We start from the raw sequence: 17,402 nt of genomic DNA, 5'->3' as shown, positions 1-17,402 counted from the left end.
CGTCCATTAAACTTATAAAAATGAATATTTTAAGATAATTAATTGGTGCAATCAAACAAGCTGTAATGAGCATCCTGGTGATCATGACTTTATCATCGGAAATCAAAGAAGATAGAAGATACTAATGCTGATAATAAAGATAGCGATCGAGCTACATGCAATATGGGAAAAGAAGCTTATATAAATAAATTTGAAAATTCCTTTGAACGGAAGATCAGAGGCGTTAGGTCCAGAACAAGAATACGTAGAATCCCTCCTGCAGCGCGCACATGCATGATAATTGGGGTTCACTTCTTCAACTTGTCGGTTCTACAAAAAAGAAGAAGAAGAAGAATATATATACCTTTCAAAATCAAGATACCCTTTAAATATTTGGCATCTTTATCTCGATCTTGCTTCATCCGTACGTAAAAGAAAAAATATATAAACTATGATCTATTATAATAAGTGGATATACTACAAAAAAAAAAATTGAGTTTTTTATGATCAATTTATTGTAACAAAAAAACTATTCGTAACCAATACATACTTAAAGAAAAATAGACTTTTATGACCAATATATATCTAACTTCTAGATTAACTTTTCTTATTTTCCCATTAATTTGCTACCTCTTATTGGCCTTAAATATTTTATTTACAATAGATCAATGTTGTTTGTTGCATTGGGAGAAGAGAAAGATGGATGTATGCACATGGTTAAAGTTGAGAAAAAATATCTCTTCAATTGAAGCATTTTCTGTTTGATGGCCAATAGGTAATAAAAAATAATAATAAAATATCTAGGGATCTTATGAATACTCCTGTATGCCGGTTCTATATGCTTTGTGGATAGATAAGTCTTTTTTTTTTTTTTTCTAATTACCATTCTCTTTAATTAAATATGCTACTACTCTTTCAAAATTATAATTTTCAGACGAAAGCATTTGCTAGATAAGTAGGTCGTAGGTTTACTATATGCAATTTTTTCTTTCAAAGTAAATCAACGTGCGTGTTGAATGCATAATGCAGAAAATCCTAAAAATAGAGTATCAATCATTAGAAGATTTAGCTAGTAGTGTCATGATATAAGTATTTTTGTATAGTTGGTATTTACTATTTAATATTAGTAGATCATCTAAGATGTGTATTTGTGTATTATTTTGTTTATGAATTTGATTATCTATGATTTTTGTTCTTTAGATATATATTTATTTTACCAATCATATATGTACATTTGTTTTTTTTTTTCTCAATTCAAAATTACCTTTTCGTTTATAATTTACTATCATTTTAATCAAGCTTAAATCCATAACTAATTCTCACAATCTCTCTAATTTCTATAGTATTATTTAATTTCATGATGGGTACAACTTTGAATATAGTTTATTCGTACTAACATATATATTATATGTCTCTCATAACACTTTTTATTTGTAGAGGTTGGCTTTTTGGGTCTTAATTTGTAGACGTAATGATTAAGGGAAATTGATGTGCTTTTGATTTTAAAGTCAATGAATATATTTCTTTTATATATTTTGTTTAGAAATAACAGAAAATGGTGGGGGATAATTTAATCTCATCATCCGTAATTTGTATTGATTTACCATATTTTGAGTTTTTTGCATTTATATCATTTACTTTTCTATTAATCATACAAAAACATTAAATTCATATCATATAGGAGTATTTGCCATATTTGAAAAATATTGCAACACAGATTTCACAAATAGGTGATCCAACTTGGTGCATTAATTAATTTTTTTGTAAAATAAATCATATTATTTTTATTAAAAATCTTGTCTCACCCAACTAGGCAAACATGCTTTGTACGTTGCTCTGACATAGTGTGTGTATATATATATATATATATATATATTAGTAAAATACTAATTAAGAAATTAAACAACCTCCAAATTATATATATATAGTTAATTAGATTTGCTTTTTTTTTTTTTTTTTTCTCTAAAAGAATTTTGAAGTAATCTTTCAGCCCTTCAAAAACCTAAAACAAAATTCCACTTCCAAGAAAAAAGATGCAATTTTCTAAATTAAAAAACGAATCAATTCTACTTTCCCTTAAGGCCCTGTTTGGATAGTGAGAATGTTTCATCTCATCTCATCATTATAACTTTTTCAAATTTTCAAATAATATAATAAAAAAATTCAACTTTTTTAAATCACAAGACAATAATAATATTAAAAAGTAATATTCTAATAATATTTTATCCAATTTTCATCTCATCTCAACTCACTATCCAAATGGCATCATGTCTCATTTGGTTAAACATTTCAAATGAGATGAAATGAAATGTTTTATTGAAAGTCGGATAAAATATTGTTATAATATTAGTTTTATTTTGGGATTTGAAAAAATTGAATTTTTTATTATATTTTGTGTGAATATCTGAAAAAATTATAATGATTATACGAGATGAGATGAAATGTGATAATTTAGTTTTGTGTAACCAAATCAACCATTTTTTTGCTCTCCTCTACTTTTTCTATATATTCTCCATAATTCTAGTTTTGAATTGTCGAGTTCTAAATTGAAGAGATAAATTCATTTTTTGAGATCATGATTTACTACCACTGTCATACTTGCCCATTGAGAAGCTAGGCCCAATCAATTCTAAGCTCAGCCTACTCGATTAAAGAAAAGACCCAAAACGATATTTTTTAACACTACGTATCCTAAATCCCGAAGTTATTTTTCTTCCCCCCGACACCTCTTGCACAGACACCCCCCCAAGCATATCTCTTTTCCAGCCCCCAATACCTCTATCCTCCCTCTTTGTCTTTCCACAATGCTCTATGCCACCACTCTTCCTCTGTTGTTGATAAGCCTATCTCTTTTGTTTATCTAGTCTCTTTTTCCGTTTCTCTGCGTGTGTGTTATAAACCTGAAGTGAAACGATGTCATTGTCTACAATAGTCTTTTAAGGGTCTTTAGTTAAGTTGTGCATTTTGTGCTAGCCTTTCAGTTTACAATAGTTTGTTATTTTCTTATGTTTGTCTACAGTCATTTTATCATTAGCACTTTCTGTTTGGGTGGTTACGTTGAGTGCGTTGAGTGAATTGTAAAAGGGGAAGGGAGCTATAGGGGCAATTATTCTTGAATTTATTTTGGTTTGAAACTATCAGAGGAATTGGGAGCCTCGAACATCCCAAGTCGTAGCCCTTTTATCGAATTTAATCCTCTTCAACTCATCTCTAAATTTCTACCTCTTTTTTGTTCTTAACATCCATTTTCAGTCTTCTTCATTGTTACTCAACAAGCGGGTTCATAACAAGTGGTATCACAGCTCAACGATCCTTCATGGGGGATGGGGTAAGCTTCAACAAACAGCAAACAAATTTGTTGTTGATGGAAAAGATTCTTGACAAAATGCTCCATCTCACAGATTTAGTCAATCAATACCATGAAAACTACAAGGTTTTCAAGCAATCATTCACGGAATGACAAGATCAGGTTGCACGGGAGGAATAAGAAATGGCAGTAGAGGTGGAGGGGATAGTGGTAGTGCCCACGGTAGTTGTCCATAAAGAAATTTCTCTTTCATCTGCTCTCGAAAATTCTTTCGGTAATCCCATCTTATTGTCTCGACCATCAGATCCCCCTATCCGTATTTTGTGTACCTCCACCATTAACACGTTGTCAGATATTAATCTCACTAAGATGAAGCACTTGATCACCGACATGAACCTCATCAACAGCGTTGACAATTCTAAGTGGCTAATTGATCGTAGATGTAGGAATGTTTCTCTACGCCTTGTGTGGCATCCGCTATGAGAGACCCACGCCCTCGAGAGGTATCCTCTCACCATTAAGTGTTTTTTGGACTAAAAGGAGCCCCTCGGAGAGGCATATTTAGTCCAAAAGATGAAGGTCGGCAATCACATATCCTGAGTGTTTCTCCCACATCTCAGACCCACTTTTGATCAATCCTTTACAATTGAATCTAACTTCAATGCCTTGAAAGAGAAAACTAGGATGCTACATTTGAAGGTGCGTATGATACTCATCATGGGTCTTCTGGAAGATGTGAAAGAGAGAGAGTTACTAAATCTACTGAGATGGTTGCCTGGATAAGTGGCTTCATGGGTGAACTTCAAAGGCGAGAAGCCCATGGGCTTCATTCTATTCTCTACTGCTTAACTTGTTATTTCCACTAAAGAGGCCCTTTAAGAAATGGTGTTTGATGTGGAGTCGAAGTCGGTGTTGCACACCAAGATGGCCAAGAAAAATATTTTTATCAAAAGAGGAATATTAGTAGATTCAAGCATCAATTCTGATGAGGTTGTCGACTATGACTCTACAGTCTGAGCGGCTATTTTGAATGGTGAAGGTAAAGAAAAGGGGCAGGATCTACTACTTTTGGATGCACCCCTCTCTCCCTTGATCTTGAAACAACTGGTGGTGGATAGACTATATTGATGTTTAGGCTGAGGCTGAATAGAGCATTTGTAAATGGTGCTATAGATGAACTCCAAGGTCTGATGAAAGAATTGAGAGAGACACAATGAAAGAAGCACCAAAGATCTGTGGGAGATGCAACACTTCTTGGAGCTTTTCTTGTGCCTGAGATTGTTGTACACCGTGCCCTCTTTTCAAGTACGTATGGTTATACGAGTAGTGCACTCAACTTGTTCAAAAAATGTACAAGTGATGTTTATGTTTCGGCATGTTGAAAGTTGAGGTGATAGAGAAATGGGAACCAAATTTCTTAGTGCATTCTATTACAGTGGAGGAAGTCGATGAGCCAAAACCTGATCCAATGTTATATGGGTTTTATAAACCACTCTTGTCATCAAAATTTTATTCCCTCTTTACTGTTGTCGTTAAGAGCTAACATTTTTTCCATTAAATCCCAATCCTTCTTGCTTGTGAAATCTCACAAATGAGAGAAAACATTTGTTCACATTTGGTATTGTTAGTAGACAACGTTATTTTTGGCGAGGTGATTGTTGTAGTTTGGGGTGGGTCAAGGGTAGGAATTGCTGAGACTTTAGAGAATGAATTTACAAAATTATGTGATATGGGTGATGCACAGATTGGATCTGGTGGTGGTCACATGCAGGTCACAAGGGATTGTTATGAAAATGGCTAGAATTATTAAAACAAAGGTGGCCGTTTGATAGAAGAAAGGGAAAAGAAATCGGAAAAAATCAGTTGATGAACCAAGCTTTGGATATTGTATCTCATTTGTTATATTTTGAATTTGATCTTAAAAAGGATGGTGGAACACATGCTAATCTTGATGGTTGTACGTCCATTGTTAAATTTGACTCGTCTCAAGATAATGAACTACCAGTTAATTTCTCTGATTCTTCAAAAAAGCAATATAAGCTTAAAACCAATGTAGACCATGGGTCTAACCTTGCCCTTGTACTCATATTTGAAGCTTCTGTACTCAACTTTATTGACAAGTACAAGCTTATTTGTGCATTTTTATCTACTAGTTTTAAGTGTTTGTTTGCGGGTTATTGAGTGCCTAAATGTATTTCTTTACAGTACACTTTTGGCCATGTGTGCTTATCATGGATATGAGGTTGAAGACATCAAGAAACTGAGGGAGGGACTTAAAGCTAGTGACTAGTACTTGCCTTCTCTTGTTATAATCGATGTGGTTTGAAAGTATTTAAATTTCTCACTGGTTCATATAGCTATAATTGATATTGTACAAGGAATTAAAAAGTTCATACCTGCATTTTTGTGGCAACTCATGAGTCTTACTTTGCTCCAACTCCTAGAAAATTTCAAATTGCGCACCAAAGGTAAAAAAGGCAAGGAGATAACAGATGCAAACATTCTAAAATGGACACACAATGAACAAAATCCAAGTGGAAAAGGCCTAAATCATTGGCAACAAGATAGTGGTATTCTTATAACTAATGATGTCTTAGGTGTCAACCTTGAAGAAGCAACTTCGTATATGGCTCTATCAAAGAATGACTCATATGTAATGTCAGCTTGTGGTGGAAAGGTTTTCTTATTTAGGTTATTGCATTGCCAAATTTTCATTCTCCCAAATGGTATCGCTACCACCACAATTGGGTATGGGTGTCACTTGGAGCCGGTCGGATGAGTAAGGAGCTTTTACACCAGCCAATCCAGGTACAACATATAGGTTGCTCCCCATGATTCTTTATGCACCTTCACACATGTGATAAAATGACTAATTACTTTTTGATTTCCCACCTACCCACGTGACCTGCTCTGCTTTCACTCTTTAATCTATCCGTCTGAACCATCTCTTTCTCTTTTTCTCTCTCTCTCTCTCTCTACACTTCTGGTTTCTGAAGATTTGTGAGGCTTGGAGTTTCGCTTTCAAGATTTGTGGGGCTCTGTGTTGGTGAAACTTTACAAAAGGTAAAATTTTTTGTTTGTTTAGTGTTTTATTCTTGTTTTATCTCACAAAATCTTATGAATATAATAAACTAAAATGTGCAACTTTTTTTTTATAATCATCTTAGAGGTGAACCTGTAGGTATTTTTCTTTTTTTTTTCTTTTTTTATAATTTTTTTTCTTTTTATTTTACAATGTGCAATTTTTTTTTTTAATCATCTAAAAGGTGAATCTGTATGTAGCAAAATCTCTTCTTCATTTTTTATAATTTTTTTTCTTTTTATTTTACAATGTGCAACTTTTTTTTTTTATTCATCTGAAATGTAAAGCTGTATGTAGTCATATCTCTTTTTTTTCTTTTTTTATAATTTTTTTTTCTTTTGTATTTTGCAATGTGCAACTTTTTTTTTATTCATCTGAAATGTGAAGCTGTATGTAGTCATATCTCTTTTTTTTTCTTTTTTTATTAATTTTTTTTCTTTTGTATTTTGCAATATGCAACTTTTTTTTTTAATCATATGAAAGCTTGAAATGATTATATTTTTAAAATCTAAAGATCATATATATTAATTTATCTAACATTATTTTTATGTATTAATTATTTGTTATGATGATAAATGTGTTGTGGCCCTTATGCATGTCTAGTCTATAAGGCAAACTAAGTGGTCTCGTGACATTTCCTTGTCATTTTTTTTTTCAACTTGTATGGTGTACCACATACAGTAGCAACGCATATATATACATCGTGTGATTTTCTAACGAGCTTTACCTTGAAATCTTTTTTTTTTTTTTTTGTATTTTAGAGTTTTGTATTGAGCTATATATACTACACTTAATTTGATTGTCTATTGAGCTATTCTTGCCCTATAAATCATATTAGGTTGAGTGAATGATGAGTACTTCAAGAGATCATGTTGAGATTTTAGGCAGTTGTAATTCTAGTGCCGATGAAGTTGAGATGATTGAAGAGGATGGTGAGGTTGAACAAGATAAGAATATGCCCAAGGAAGGTCATACGACGTCATTTTCATATGTGGAGTTGTATGTGGGTCTACAGTTTGATGATATAGAGGATGCACATAGTTGCTATAAAACCTTTTCCAGACGAACTGGTTTTAGCATTCGAACAAATCATACTCGGTTGTCAAACATAGACAGATCATTAATTGGTGTAGAGTATGTGTGTTCGAGAGAAGGATCCCGTCGTTATAATTTTAAACTTAAAGAGAGAGCAAGACCTGAGGCTGCGGAAACAAAGTGTGGGTGTAAGGCGATGATGACAATAAAAAAGGATGGAGACAAATGGGTTGTGTCCAAGTTTGTACTTCAGCATAATCATGAGTTGTTAACACCTAGGAGTATAAGTTTGCTTCGTGGGCATAGACGGGTGACATCAGCACAAAAAAATTTGGTAGACACGTTAAATGAGTCGGGGATACCAACACGGAAAATAATGTCTGTGTTAAGTAAGGAGTCAGGTGGGGAGTATAACATTGGTTGCATTGCTAAGGACGTTCAGAATTATTTGGGCAATCGAAGGAGGCAGCTTCTTGGAGAGGGAGACGCACAAAAATTATATGAGTACTTTTTGAAAAGTGAACGTAACAATCTAGGCTTCGTATATTCGATCCAACTTAATGAAAATGGGTCGATGGGGAATTGTTTTTGGGCAGATGCTAGATCAAGAGCAGCATATCAGTATTTTGGGGATGTTGTTACATTTGACGCTACATACTTGACAAATCGCTACAAGATGCCCTTTGTTCCATTTACTGGGGTTAACCATCATCATCAATCTGTGATGTTTGGATGTGCTTTACTAATAAATGAGAAGTCGAGTCTTACACATAGTTATTGAAGACATGGCAAGAAGCGATGCTTGGTCGTGCTCCCTTTACAATAATAACTTATGATGATAAGTCAATGGCTAAGGCCATCATCGACGTATTGCCCAATACAACTCACAAATTGTGCTTATGGCATCTCTTACAAAAAGTTCCTGAACATTTAGCTCATGTTTATAACAAATATCCAGAGTTTCAACATGAATTTAACCATTGTATTCATGAGACACTCACTATTGAGAAGTTTGAGTTGGAGTGGACTGATATGTTATTGAAGTACAAGTTGGAAGAAAATAGTTGGCTGCAGAATTTTTATTCCAGGAGATCAAAGTGGGTGCCCGCCTACCTGAGAAACACATTTTGCGCTGGAATGTCCACAACTCAACGAAGTGAGAGTATCAACAAGTTTTTTAAAGACTATGTTCGGTCAAGTATGATGGTAAGTGAATTCGTCCATCAATATGATAAAGCTTTGAATACCCGTTATCTCAGTGAGAAAGAAAAAGATGTGAAGACAAAAACATCGAAGCCAATTATGAGAACTTCTTACAGTATTGAAGAAGAAGCAGCCAAGATCTACACAAGAAAATCATTTTTGATCTTCCAAGATGATTTATTTAATAGCCAACGCTTCAAGGCATACAAAACACATGAGGAAGATGGTCGAAAAATTTACTGGGTGGGCATTGCGGAGAAAGAAAAGCCGGCATATGAAGTAACACTTGGTAGGGAGAACAACACTGTTTCTTGTACATGTTGTAAGTTTGAATTTATTGGCTTCTTATGCCAGCACAGCCTACATGTTTTGGCAAAGAAAAGTATTTTGGATACTGTGATGCAGTCATATATTTTGGAGAGGTGGACGATGAATGCAAAAAGTCGCGTCGTGGATGGGATATGCGTCGATGAGGGGCCATTGGAGATAGTCCCATCATCATTAGTGATGAAGCATCGTTTGATGAGATAGTTTTACTTGGTTGCAGAGATGGGGTCACTATCTATCAAGAAATATGAGCATGCTTCTAGGAGAATAGAGAATATTCATCAAGAGCTTCAACTGATGAATGATGACGATTGTAACACGGAGGGAAATGTGGTCCAGAGCCAAATAGTCTCCAATTTCTCATTGCATGATCCGCCACACATTGTTTCTAAAGGAAGACCCAGATCATTACGACAAAAGAATCCAAAAGAAAATGTACCAATAAAGAAGCGACGATGCAGCGTTTGTAAACAAGAAGGGCATGTAAGAAGCAAATGCCCATTACATAGGTATTTTTTCTAACTTGGGTTTTTTTTTTTTTTTTACTTGGCATGTAAGGAGGGCATTTTTCTAAAGTTGGTTGATGCTTTTTTTTTTTTGTAGGAATATGGGGAAACCAAGCTCCACTATATTCTCTCCAAACCCGGCCATGATGTCAACCACATTTGATATGTATGAATACTACGTTGATCTTATTTTTTAACTTGGCTATTTTTTTTTTTTTAACTTGGCATGTAAGAAGGGCATTTGCTAGTTGGTTGAAGCTTTTTTTTTTTTTTTTTGTAGGAATATGGGAGAACCAAACTCCACTATATTCTCTCCAAACCTGGCCACGATGTCAACCACATTTGATATGTATGAATACTACGTTGATCTTATTTTTTTAACTTGGCTATTTTTTTTTTTTACTTGGCATGTAAGAAGGGCATTTGCTAGTTGGTTAAACTTTTTTTTATTCTTTTTTGTTTTTGTAGGAATATGGGCAAACCAAACTCCACTATATTCTCTCCAAACCCAACCACGATGTCAACCACATTTGATATGTATGAATACTACGTTGATTTTATTTATTTAACTTGGCTTTTTTTTGTGTCAATTATTCTAATCTTTATTTGTTCTGGTTTGTAGGAATATGCAAGACCCAGCAATGTCATTAGACTCATCGTGGAATTTTCATATGCCAGATGATCATTAGACTCATTAAACATTTTCATTATTTTGGTTGTAAAAAAATTCTCAAACTAGATGACTCTTTTTGTGTGAGACTAATGGATATGCACTCTTTTTGTGTGAAACTAATGGATATGCACTCTGTTTGTGTGAATGGATTTGCACTGTCCTTTTAATCTTACCGTTTGGGTTATAGATCTATCTCTTCCTTTGTCTAATATAAGCAACATTTTTTTTTTTAATTTAACATAGTGGTGTAATAGAAGTAGATTTGATTTGAAAGAAAATTATGGATGCCTGGACATCGTTTGAGTTAGATGATTTCCGTATTATCTCTTATTCTGGCAGATACTAGACTCTAATTGGTCAGTATCACATAATTCCCACAAACCTGAGCACATGAACCTGAGCACTTTCATGCTTTTGAAGGCATATGCGTGTAGATGATTTTATGGCCATATCTCAAAATGTTCTAAATCTTTAGTTATTACGAATGCATTAGTGAAACTTATCCGTAAGTACCATCCAAGTCAGGAACTATATTGCATACATGCACATTGTAAAGTGGGAGGAAAGTCTTTAAACAAATTTACATTATCATTCACTTTATTTATCATTCTTTTTCCACAAGGATGTGCAAGTGATTTTCTATCTTTGCTCTCAAGTTTTTCCGTATTCAACAGCAACCTCATGTCCACAAGGATGGCAAACTCTCAATTCTCAAAGTTCCACCCTCTCCCTCTGTTCTTCATTCTCCCTCTCCCCTCTGTTCTTCACTCTCCTTCTCCCGCCCAGCCCCTCTCTTTCATATCCCTCCCATCTGCAATGGACCCTCTCGAGTAGCGGACCCCCGACAGACCCATTCCGAAGCCGTCTCGAGCCCATCTGCACTCCTCCACGCTGAAAACATTATCTTCAAAGTTTGAAAGGTAAAAAAATTTTGCTGGTTTCGAAACACCAAAATCATCAAAGAAAAGAACCGAACAAAACTTGTTGATAAACATGGAAATCCAGAAACTTAAAAAATCACAAACGGCGCAATATTTCTGAAATCTGACTTACAATTCACGCAGGTTGCAGAGGAAAAAAAAAAGATAGAAAAAAGAACTATCATGCAGATTACAAATCCTTCCAAAGATTTGACCTTTAGCACCTCGATTAAAAAAAAAAAAATGAAACTGGACGTTCAATGACCAGCTTACTAAAAAAATCCCGAAGAATCATAGCCCAGGAATAATTTAATTTGAATTAAAAAAAAATTCTTCCATAAAACCAAGAACGAAATTTCTCTATCATGTAATCAAAAAAATATTGATTACATGACATAAAAATAAAAGAGAATAGTGGTTTATCCTCGAAAGAAGAATCCATGGCCATAGTCGTTAAAAACAAAGAAACCAATCAGCCTAGAACATTACCACAAAAAAAAAAAAAAATCACTCTTTAATATAGTGGTTTTGGTAAAATTGAATGAGCTGAAGAGTTTTGTGATATTGGGTGAATCTGATAACAAAGTGAAGGGAATGGAGTTGAATGATTCAGAAAAGAAGGGATTTTTCTCTAGCATTTTCTTCTATTGGTGCGATGTTTTCGGCGTGGAGGAGTGCAGATGGAAGGAGAGAAAAGAGGGGGGCTGGGCGGGTGAGGGAGTGAAGAACAAATAGAGGGAGGAACTTTGAGAGTTTTTCTCATACGTGCAGGTGTAACTCACTGAAGAATAAGGAGCCTACGTGTTCATTTTTTATTGGCTGGTGGGAAAGATGTTTTCACACCCATCCGGTCCCAAGTTTTTCTCATTGGGTATATATATACCCCAAGCATTCTATTGCTACCATGTGCTTCAAGGTGTATGGATACATCAGCATGACTCAAGCTCTAACCTTTGTGTCAATCTTTAAACTCGAACATTACATGAAGATTCCACCAAGATTGATGTTCATGGCATAAGTGGTAGGAACTTTACTAGCAGTAAATGTATACACGAGAACTTGGTTAACCAAGAGTGCATCACTACTTTAAACCTTGAGGACAAGATTTGATTTTTTTTTTTTTTTTTTTTTTTTTTTTTTTTTAAGGGAGGAGATTGTTATGAACCTAAAGTGAAATGATGTCGTTGTCTACAATAGTCTTTTGTGGGTCTTTAGTTATGCTGTGCGTTTTGTACCTACTTTTTAGTTTACAATAGTTTGTTATTTTCTTACGATTGTCTAGTCATTTTATCATTGGCACTTTCTGTTGAGGCAATTATGCCGATTGCATCGAGTGAATTGTAAAAGGGGAAGGGAGCTACAAGGAAAATTATTCTAGAATGTATTTGGGTCTAAAACTATTGGAGGAATTGGAAGCCTTGAACTCCCCAAGCTGTAGCCCTTTTATCGAATTTTGTCCTCTTCAACTCATCTTTATTTTTCTGCCTTTGTTTTGTTCTTAACATCCATTTTCAATCTTCTTCATCGTTACTTCACAAGTGGGTTCATAACTCACACACACACACACACACACACACACACACACACACACTCTCTCTCTCTCTCTCTCTCTCTCTCTCTCTCTCTCTCTCTCTCTCTCTCTCTCTCTCCATTGTTTTGCATCACAATCGTCATGCGCTGCCACACCTAATGCCTCGTCAACACCATGAAACCCCGTCGCACACTGCCACCCATACCCTTACCAACCCTCAATCTCTACCCTACAGTTGCCACCGTTCACGCTTCGTACTCCATCCAGCCAAAGCATGTTGTCACTATTAGCGCATCGTACACTAGTGCCAATAAGTATTTGTCCATGTCTCCATTCATCTCCCACTTCATTAACTCTCTGTCCATGTACTCAAGGGTGAACCATTTTAACCTGAAATCCACAAAATATAAAACTTAGTTACAATAATCCTCCATAATCAAATACCTAAAAATTCATTCCAAAGAAATTAAACTCAACACCACTAAATATTCCCTAAAAATCTCCCAATTATTTCACTTATGTCACTTGACACTTATCTTACCTTCATCTTCTAATCCCATTATGTGCCATTCATTCAAACTATCATAACCAACATAGTCATATGAAAAACATTGGTAAAGATAAATAGGTGAGTCAATTGCCTTAGTAAGTAGTGAATCTATATTACTGTGTAAACATGAACTAGTCACAAAATGCAGAAACAAAGAGCTTTAAAAAAATTGTAGTGGTATTTTTAGAAGCATTTCATTACAATAATAATATATACAAAAGGGCTTAGGCACAAGCAAAATTGAAACAACATCCCAATTAGAAACATATGCCATGTTTGCCCATGGCAGGGTTGTGTGTATCTGCGGTTAGTTAAGCAAAACATAAATCAATTTCTCACTAAAGTGAGTGCACTCAAAACAAGAGCCATGTTTACTTATGTCTGAAGCAGAGTTGTGCATTCTGTGGGTAGCCAAATAGAACATAAATCACCTTGTTTCTAAACTGATCTTATTCGAAACAGAGGCTACCATTTTACACCCACGGTAAGGTCAGAAATCAGAGGCCACAATTTTATATCCGTGGCAAGGTCAGAAATCAGAGGCCACAGTTTTACACCTGTGGCAAGGTCAGAAATCATATGCCACTATCGTAACCTGTGGCAGGGTCCGTAATCAAAGCAGATCAGAATCTTATGCCTCGAGATTTTTAAATACAATGCAACAACTAAAAGCATACTAATTCGATAATAACATATAATTAAATAAAATATTTCAGATGTTATGTTCACATTTTATGCAGTAGAGAAATAGAGTACAAAGAGAAAGGGGGAGAGATAGAGGCAGATGTAAAGAGAGAGAGGGGGGAGAGAGATCGGTGGTGCACGACGACTGTGAACAAGCGGGGAGATGAAAAAGAGGCTAAGATAGAGATAGAGAATGAAAGTGAGAAGCCGAGAAAGGAGAGGATGGCTTACCAGTGTAGTGGAGCACGGTGGCGGTGTGACGAAGAGGCTAGACAACGTGACTTGCAAGTGTAGAGAGAGAGAGAGAGAGAGAGAGAGAGAGAGAGAGAGAGAGAGAGAGAGGAGTAGTGGTGTCGTAGTAAGAGGGAGGGTGACAAAGACAAGCTAGAGAGAGAGATGTGCAAGAAAGAAAGAGAGAGGCAAGAGACCAAGGGAGAGGGAGAGGAAAGTGGGACATTGGGGGGGTTTACTACTGCATAGAGGTGTATTTGGGCTGTGGGAAGAAGAAGAGGAAGAAAAAACTAAAAATAGGGTTTCAAAGGTCTTGGGCTTGGGCCAGAGATCATTACACACACACACACACACACACACACACACACACACACACACTCTCTCTCTCTCTCTCTCTCTCTCTCTCTCTCTCTCTCTCTCTCTCTAACCCTAATGGTTTTCCCCTCTCTCATTCGTGTTGCATCTTGGCTATGAGTTCATGAATCCACAATGACCGGTAGCAGCCCGATGTATATTTACAAAATTACACATTAGTAAAGTTTAGTGAATTGTTGATAACTCACCCGCTTATTTCTACTATTTTGAAGTGACTTGAGTTGTGTCAGTTGAAACAGATGACACGTGGCAGGATTAGAAGAGAAATATAAGATAAGCCACAAGTAGAATAAGAGGATTTGTGAGATTTTAGATACTATGTATTAGTGTTGTGTTTATTTTCTTTGGAAGAAGTTTTGATATATTTTGATGCAGGGGGTTTGGGTATGAATATGATAATGCTGAGATGACATATTCCATGTTGATAGTGCTGGACTATCTCAAGAAGGTAGATCATCGCAACTATGGTAAGAAAGATGAAGGTTCCGAGAATTGAGACGATATTATACACGCGTCAGTATTTTGGCCATGACTTTGGTTATGGGTATCGGAATTGTATATATGACCCCAATTCAGAAAGCTCTTTTTGACTATGCCTAGTAGTTCTCATTTCGAGCCCAAAATCAGCCGTCTTCCCCCACCAAATCATATCACAAAACGTTAAATACAATAATAAAGTCATATTATTGATGTCATATATAAGCCAATCAAAGACTGATAATGAGGGCAACATAGTAAGACTCGGGGGCCTTATCATTCACAAACAATGGTTCATGTCTCACAAAAAGTCCGGAGAATGAAGCTTATATACGTACATGATGTTCTTCAATAGTGGCGATGAAACCATTCGTATATATAATTAAGTGTGCGGCCTGCAAACTTTCATGACTTAGGATTTGCTCATTTCAAGAGATATATATAGAACATATCTAGATGTGATGTGGATTTTATGCTGTGATCACCTGTCAAGGACGAATATTGTACAGCTAGGGGGCCAACTCACTGGGTGTGCCATCCATCTGCAATTGCCCTGGCCCCCAGAACATTCAGGTCAGTTTTAATGAAACTATTACAGAGCGTTATTAGACAGTGGAGACCCAAATCCACAAATTCATGTTTCATTTTCAATCATGAGACAGATCATCATATTCTCATCGGCCACCATGCTCTCTCTCTCTCTCTCTCTTCAAAAATAGATGGAATCCAGAAGTTGAAGGTCCAATATATAGTTGGGTCCTCCGCCATTTGGGGTTCTAGAATTTAGCCGAATATATAGGGTTCTAGACTTGGTTCCCCACAAAAGAATAAAAATAAAAATAAAAACTTGAGGCTCCTGAGGTATTTTTAAAGATAAGTATGTCCTGATGATCAGCACAGATGCAGGGGTGGCATTTTCTATCTTTTGAGGATTATGAGTTAGCAAATATTTGACTCTTTCCACAAGCTAGGTAATTAAGCCAGGCGGGCATGCTTGCATGCAGGAGATTTCTTGTCTTCGTTCTGTTATAGCTGAGTTCGTATTCTCATCACTTTTCCTATTATTAACCCCCCACGACACCTGTAACAAACAGACTACCATTATAACCATCTGTGCACCAATTTTTCCTGTGCTTCTATTTATTGCAAACCCGTCTTTGATCCCCGATTTTAAGTTCCCAGACTCTTAACCCTTACTTTTCTAAAATCTCCCTTCTGTTTCCCTTCTCCAATGGGGTCTGGGAACTCGAAGCTCACCCCAGAAGGAGAGACAATGCCCGCCAGAGTTCGTCCCGTTTTACACCGTTGGTTTGAGGAGATAAGAAGACGTAGAAATGCTAACATGTCCAAGAAAGGACTACTTAAAGATGCTGTGGAAGGGGAAGAAAGTTCTGGCCGGCCTCGTTATCTACGTGACACAGAGAGAGAGAGCACATCTCCATTGCATGAAACTACAGCATCTTCAAAGGCAGCTATGCCGACCGTGGAAGAGAAGTCTGATGCGGCAGTAGTACCCAGGCCTTCGGTGTCCGACAAAACAAATAAAGGGTCCAAGGAGCATAAACATGGTCCGAAGATATGTGGGAAACGGGACGTCAAAGGTGGTGGAGAAGAAAAACAAGAAAACAAGGTGGTTGAGAAGGCCGTGGTTGTAGAGGAAGTGGTTGCGGTTCATGAGGAGGATCATCATGATCAGGAAACAACAGAGGAGGAGGAGGAGGAGGAGGAGGAAGATGATGAGCCAGGCACGTACATTTGCCCCGGATCGCCAAGTTTCAGAGTATATTGCGTCCACTCAACAGATGATGAGGAGGAGGAAGAGAGTAAGTGTTGTTGAATCTCGAGTGGATAACTCTTCAAATATAAATGAAATCTTGGGCAGGGAATATAAATATATAACAATGTACTGTACTCATGTTACAGGCAAGAAAGGCAGCAGGCACAAAAATTCACCCAGCACTGGTGACAGTGTCGAGAGCAATTTTAGCGAGGTACGCACGCGTGAATCAAATTAATGAGTTTTCTCCCAAGATATTTCATTTATTTATTTTATTTTTATGAGGTGGTTCAGGACCAGGAGATGACGAGGACAAAGAAGATCAAAGGAAACAAAGGAAGAAGATTGAAGAGAGCAATCCGTAAGAGCGGACCAGCTGTAAAGAATCTATTGCACGTGGCTACATGTTACCACCCGGCTTGCTCTGGCCAGGATAGAGCCCATCTTCTTGAAGAAAAAGCACAAGCTGGCTAAAGCTAGGAAGAAGAGAACCAATGCACAAGCTTTTTCAATTTCCTCCAGCTTCTTAATTTTTTTAGTTTCAATGGCCTTTTCGTCTTTTAATTATTGTCATCTTCAATCGAAAGTAGTATATTTGATAGTTTGATGTGTCAACTATTTGAATGGCAGCCACTTTAACATATGCCTGCCACATAATTAATATGTATGATTAGAGATGACAAATTCACCAATCTAGCCTTCTGAACCTCCTACTTCAATCTCCTTTTAGTGATAGCTTGTAACC

General features: G+C 36.2%; 3 protein-coding genes across 3 annotated transcripts; all 3 read left to right on the top strand.

Annotated features, from left to right (window-relative positions):
• Nucleotides 1-7,218: 7,218 nt before the first annotated feature.
• Nucleotides 7,219-8,184, top strand: LOC122281259 (protein FAR1-RELATED SEQUENCE 5-like). Its single transcript, XM_043092615.1, has one exon. The coding sequence runs from the start codon at nucleotides 7,219-7,221 to the stop codon at nucleotides 8,182-8,184; it is 966 nt and encodes a 321-aa protein (XP_042948549.1).
• Nucleotides 8,185-8,249: 65 nt separating this feature from the next.
• On the top strand, nucleotides 8,250-9,137 carry LOC122281258 (protein FAR1-RELATED SEQUENCE 5-like). Its single transcript, XM_043092613.1, has one exon. It carries the CDS (start codon nucleotides 8,250-8,252, stop codon nucleotides 9,135-9,137), a length of 888 nt encoding a protein of 295 aa, XP_042948547.1.
• A 6,655-nt stretch (nucleotides 9,138-15,792) lies between these two features.
• LOC122281007 (nucleolin) lies at nucleotides 15,793-17,370 on the top strand. The gene is made up of 3 exons (XM_043092190.1): nucleotides 15,793-16,703; nucleotides 16,804-16,871; nucleotides 16,952-17,370. Exons 1-3 carry the CDS (start codon nucleotides 16,112-16,114, stop codon nucleotides 17,129-17,131), a joined length of 840 nt encoding a protein of 279 aa, XP_042948124.1. The 5' UTR covers nucleotides 15,793-16,111; the 3' UTR covers nucleotides 17,132-17,370.
• The last annotated feature ends 32 nt before the right edge of the window (nucleotides 17,371-17,402 follow it).

The sequence above is a fragment of the Carya illinoinensis genome, chromosome 11 (assembly GCF_018687715.1).
Source record: "Carya illinoinensis cultivar Pawnee chromosome 11, C.illinoinensisPawnee_v1, whole genome shotgun sequence".
Classification (NCBI taxonomy): Eukaryota; Viridiplantae; Streptophyta; class Magnoliopsida; order Fagales; family Juglandaceae; genus Carya; species Carya illinoinensis.
Note: the sequence above shows the minus strand (reverse complement) of the source record. Positions and strands in the feature narration are given on the sequence as shown.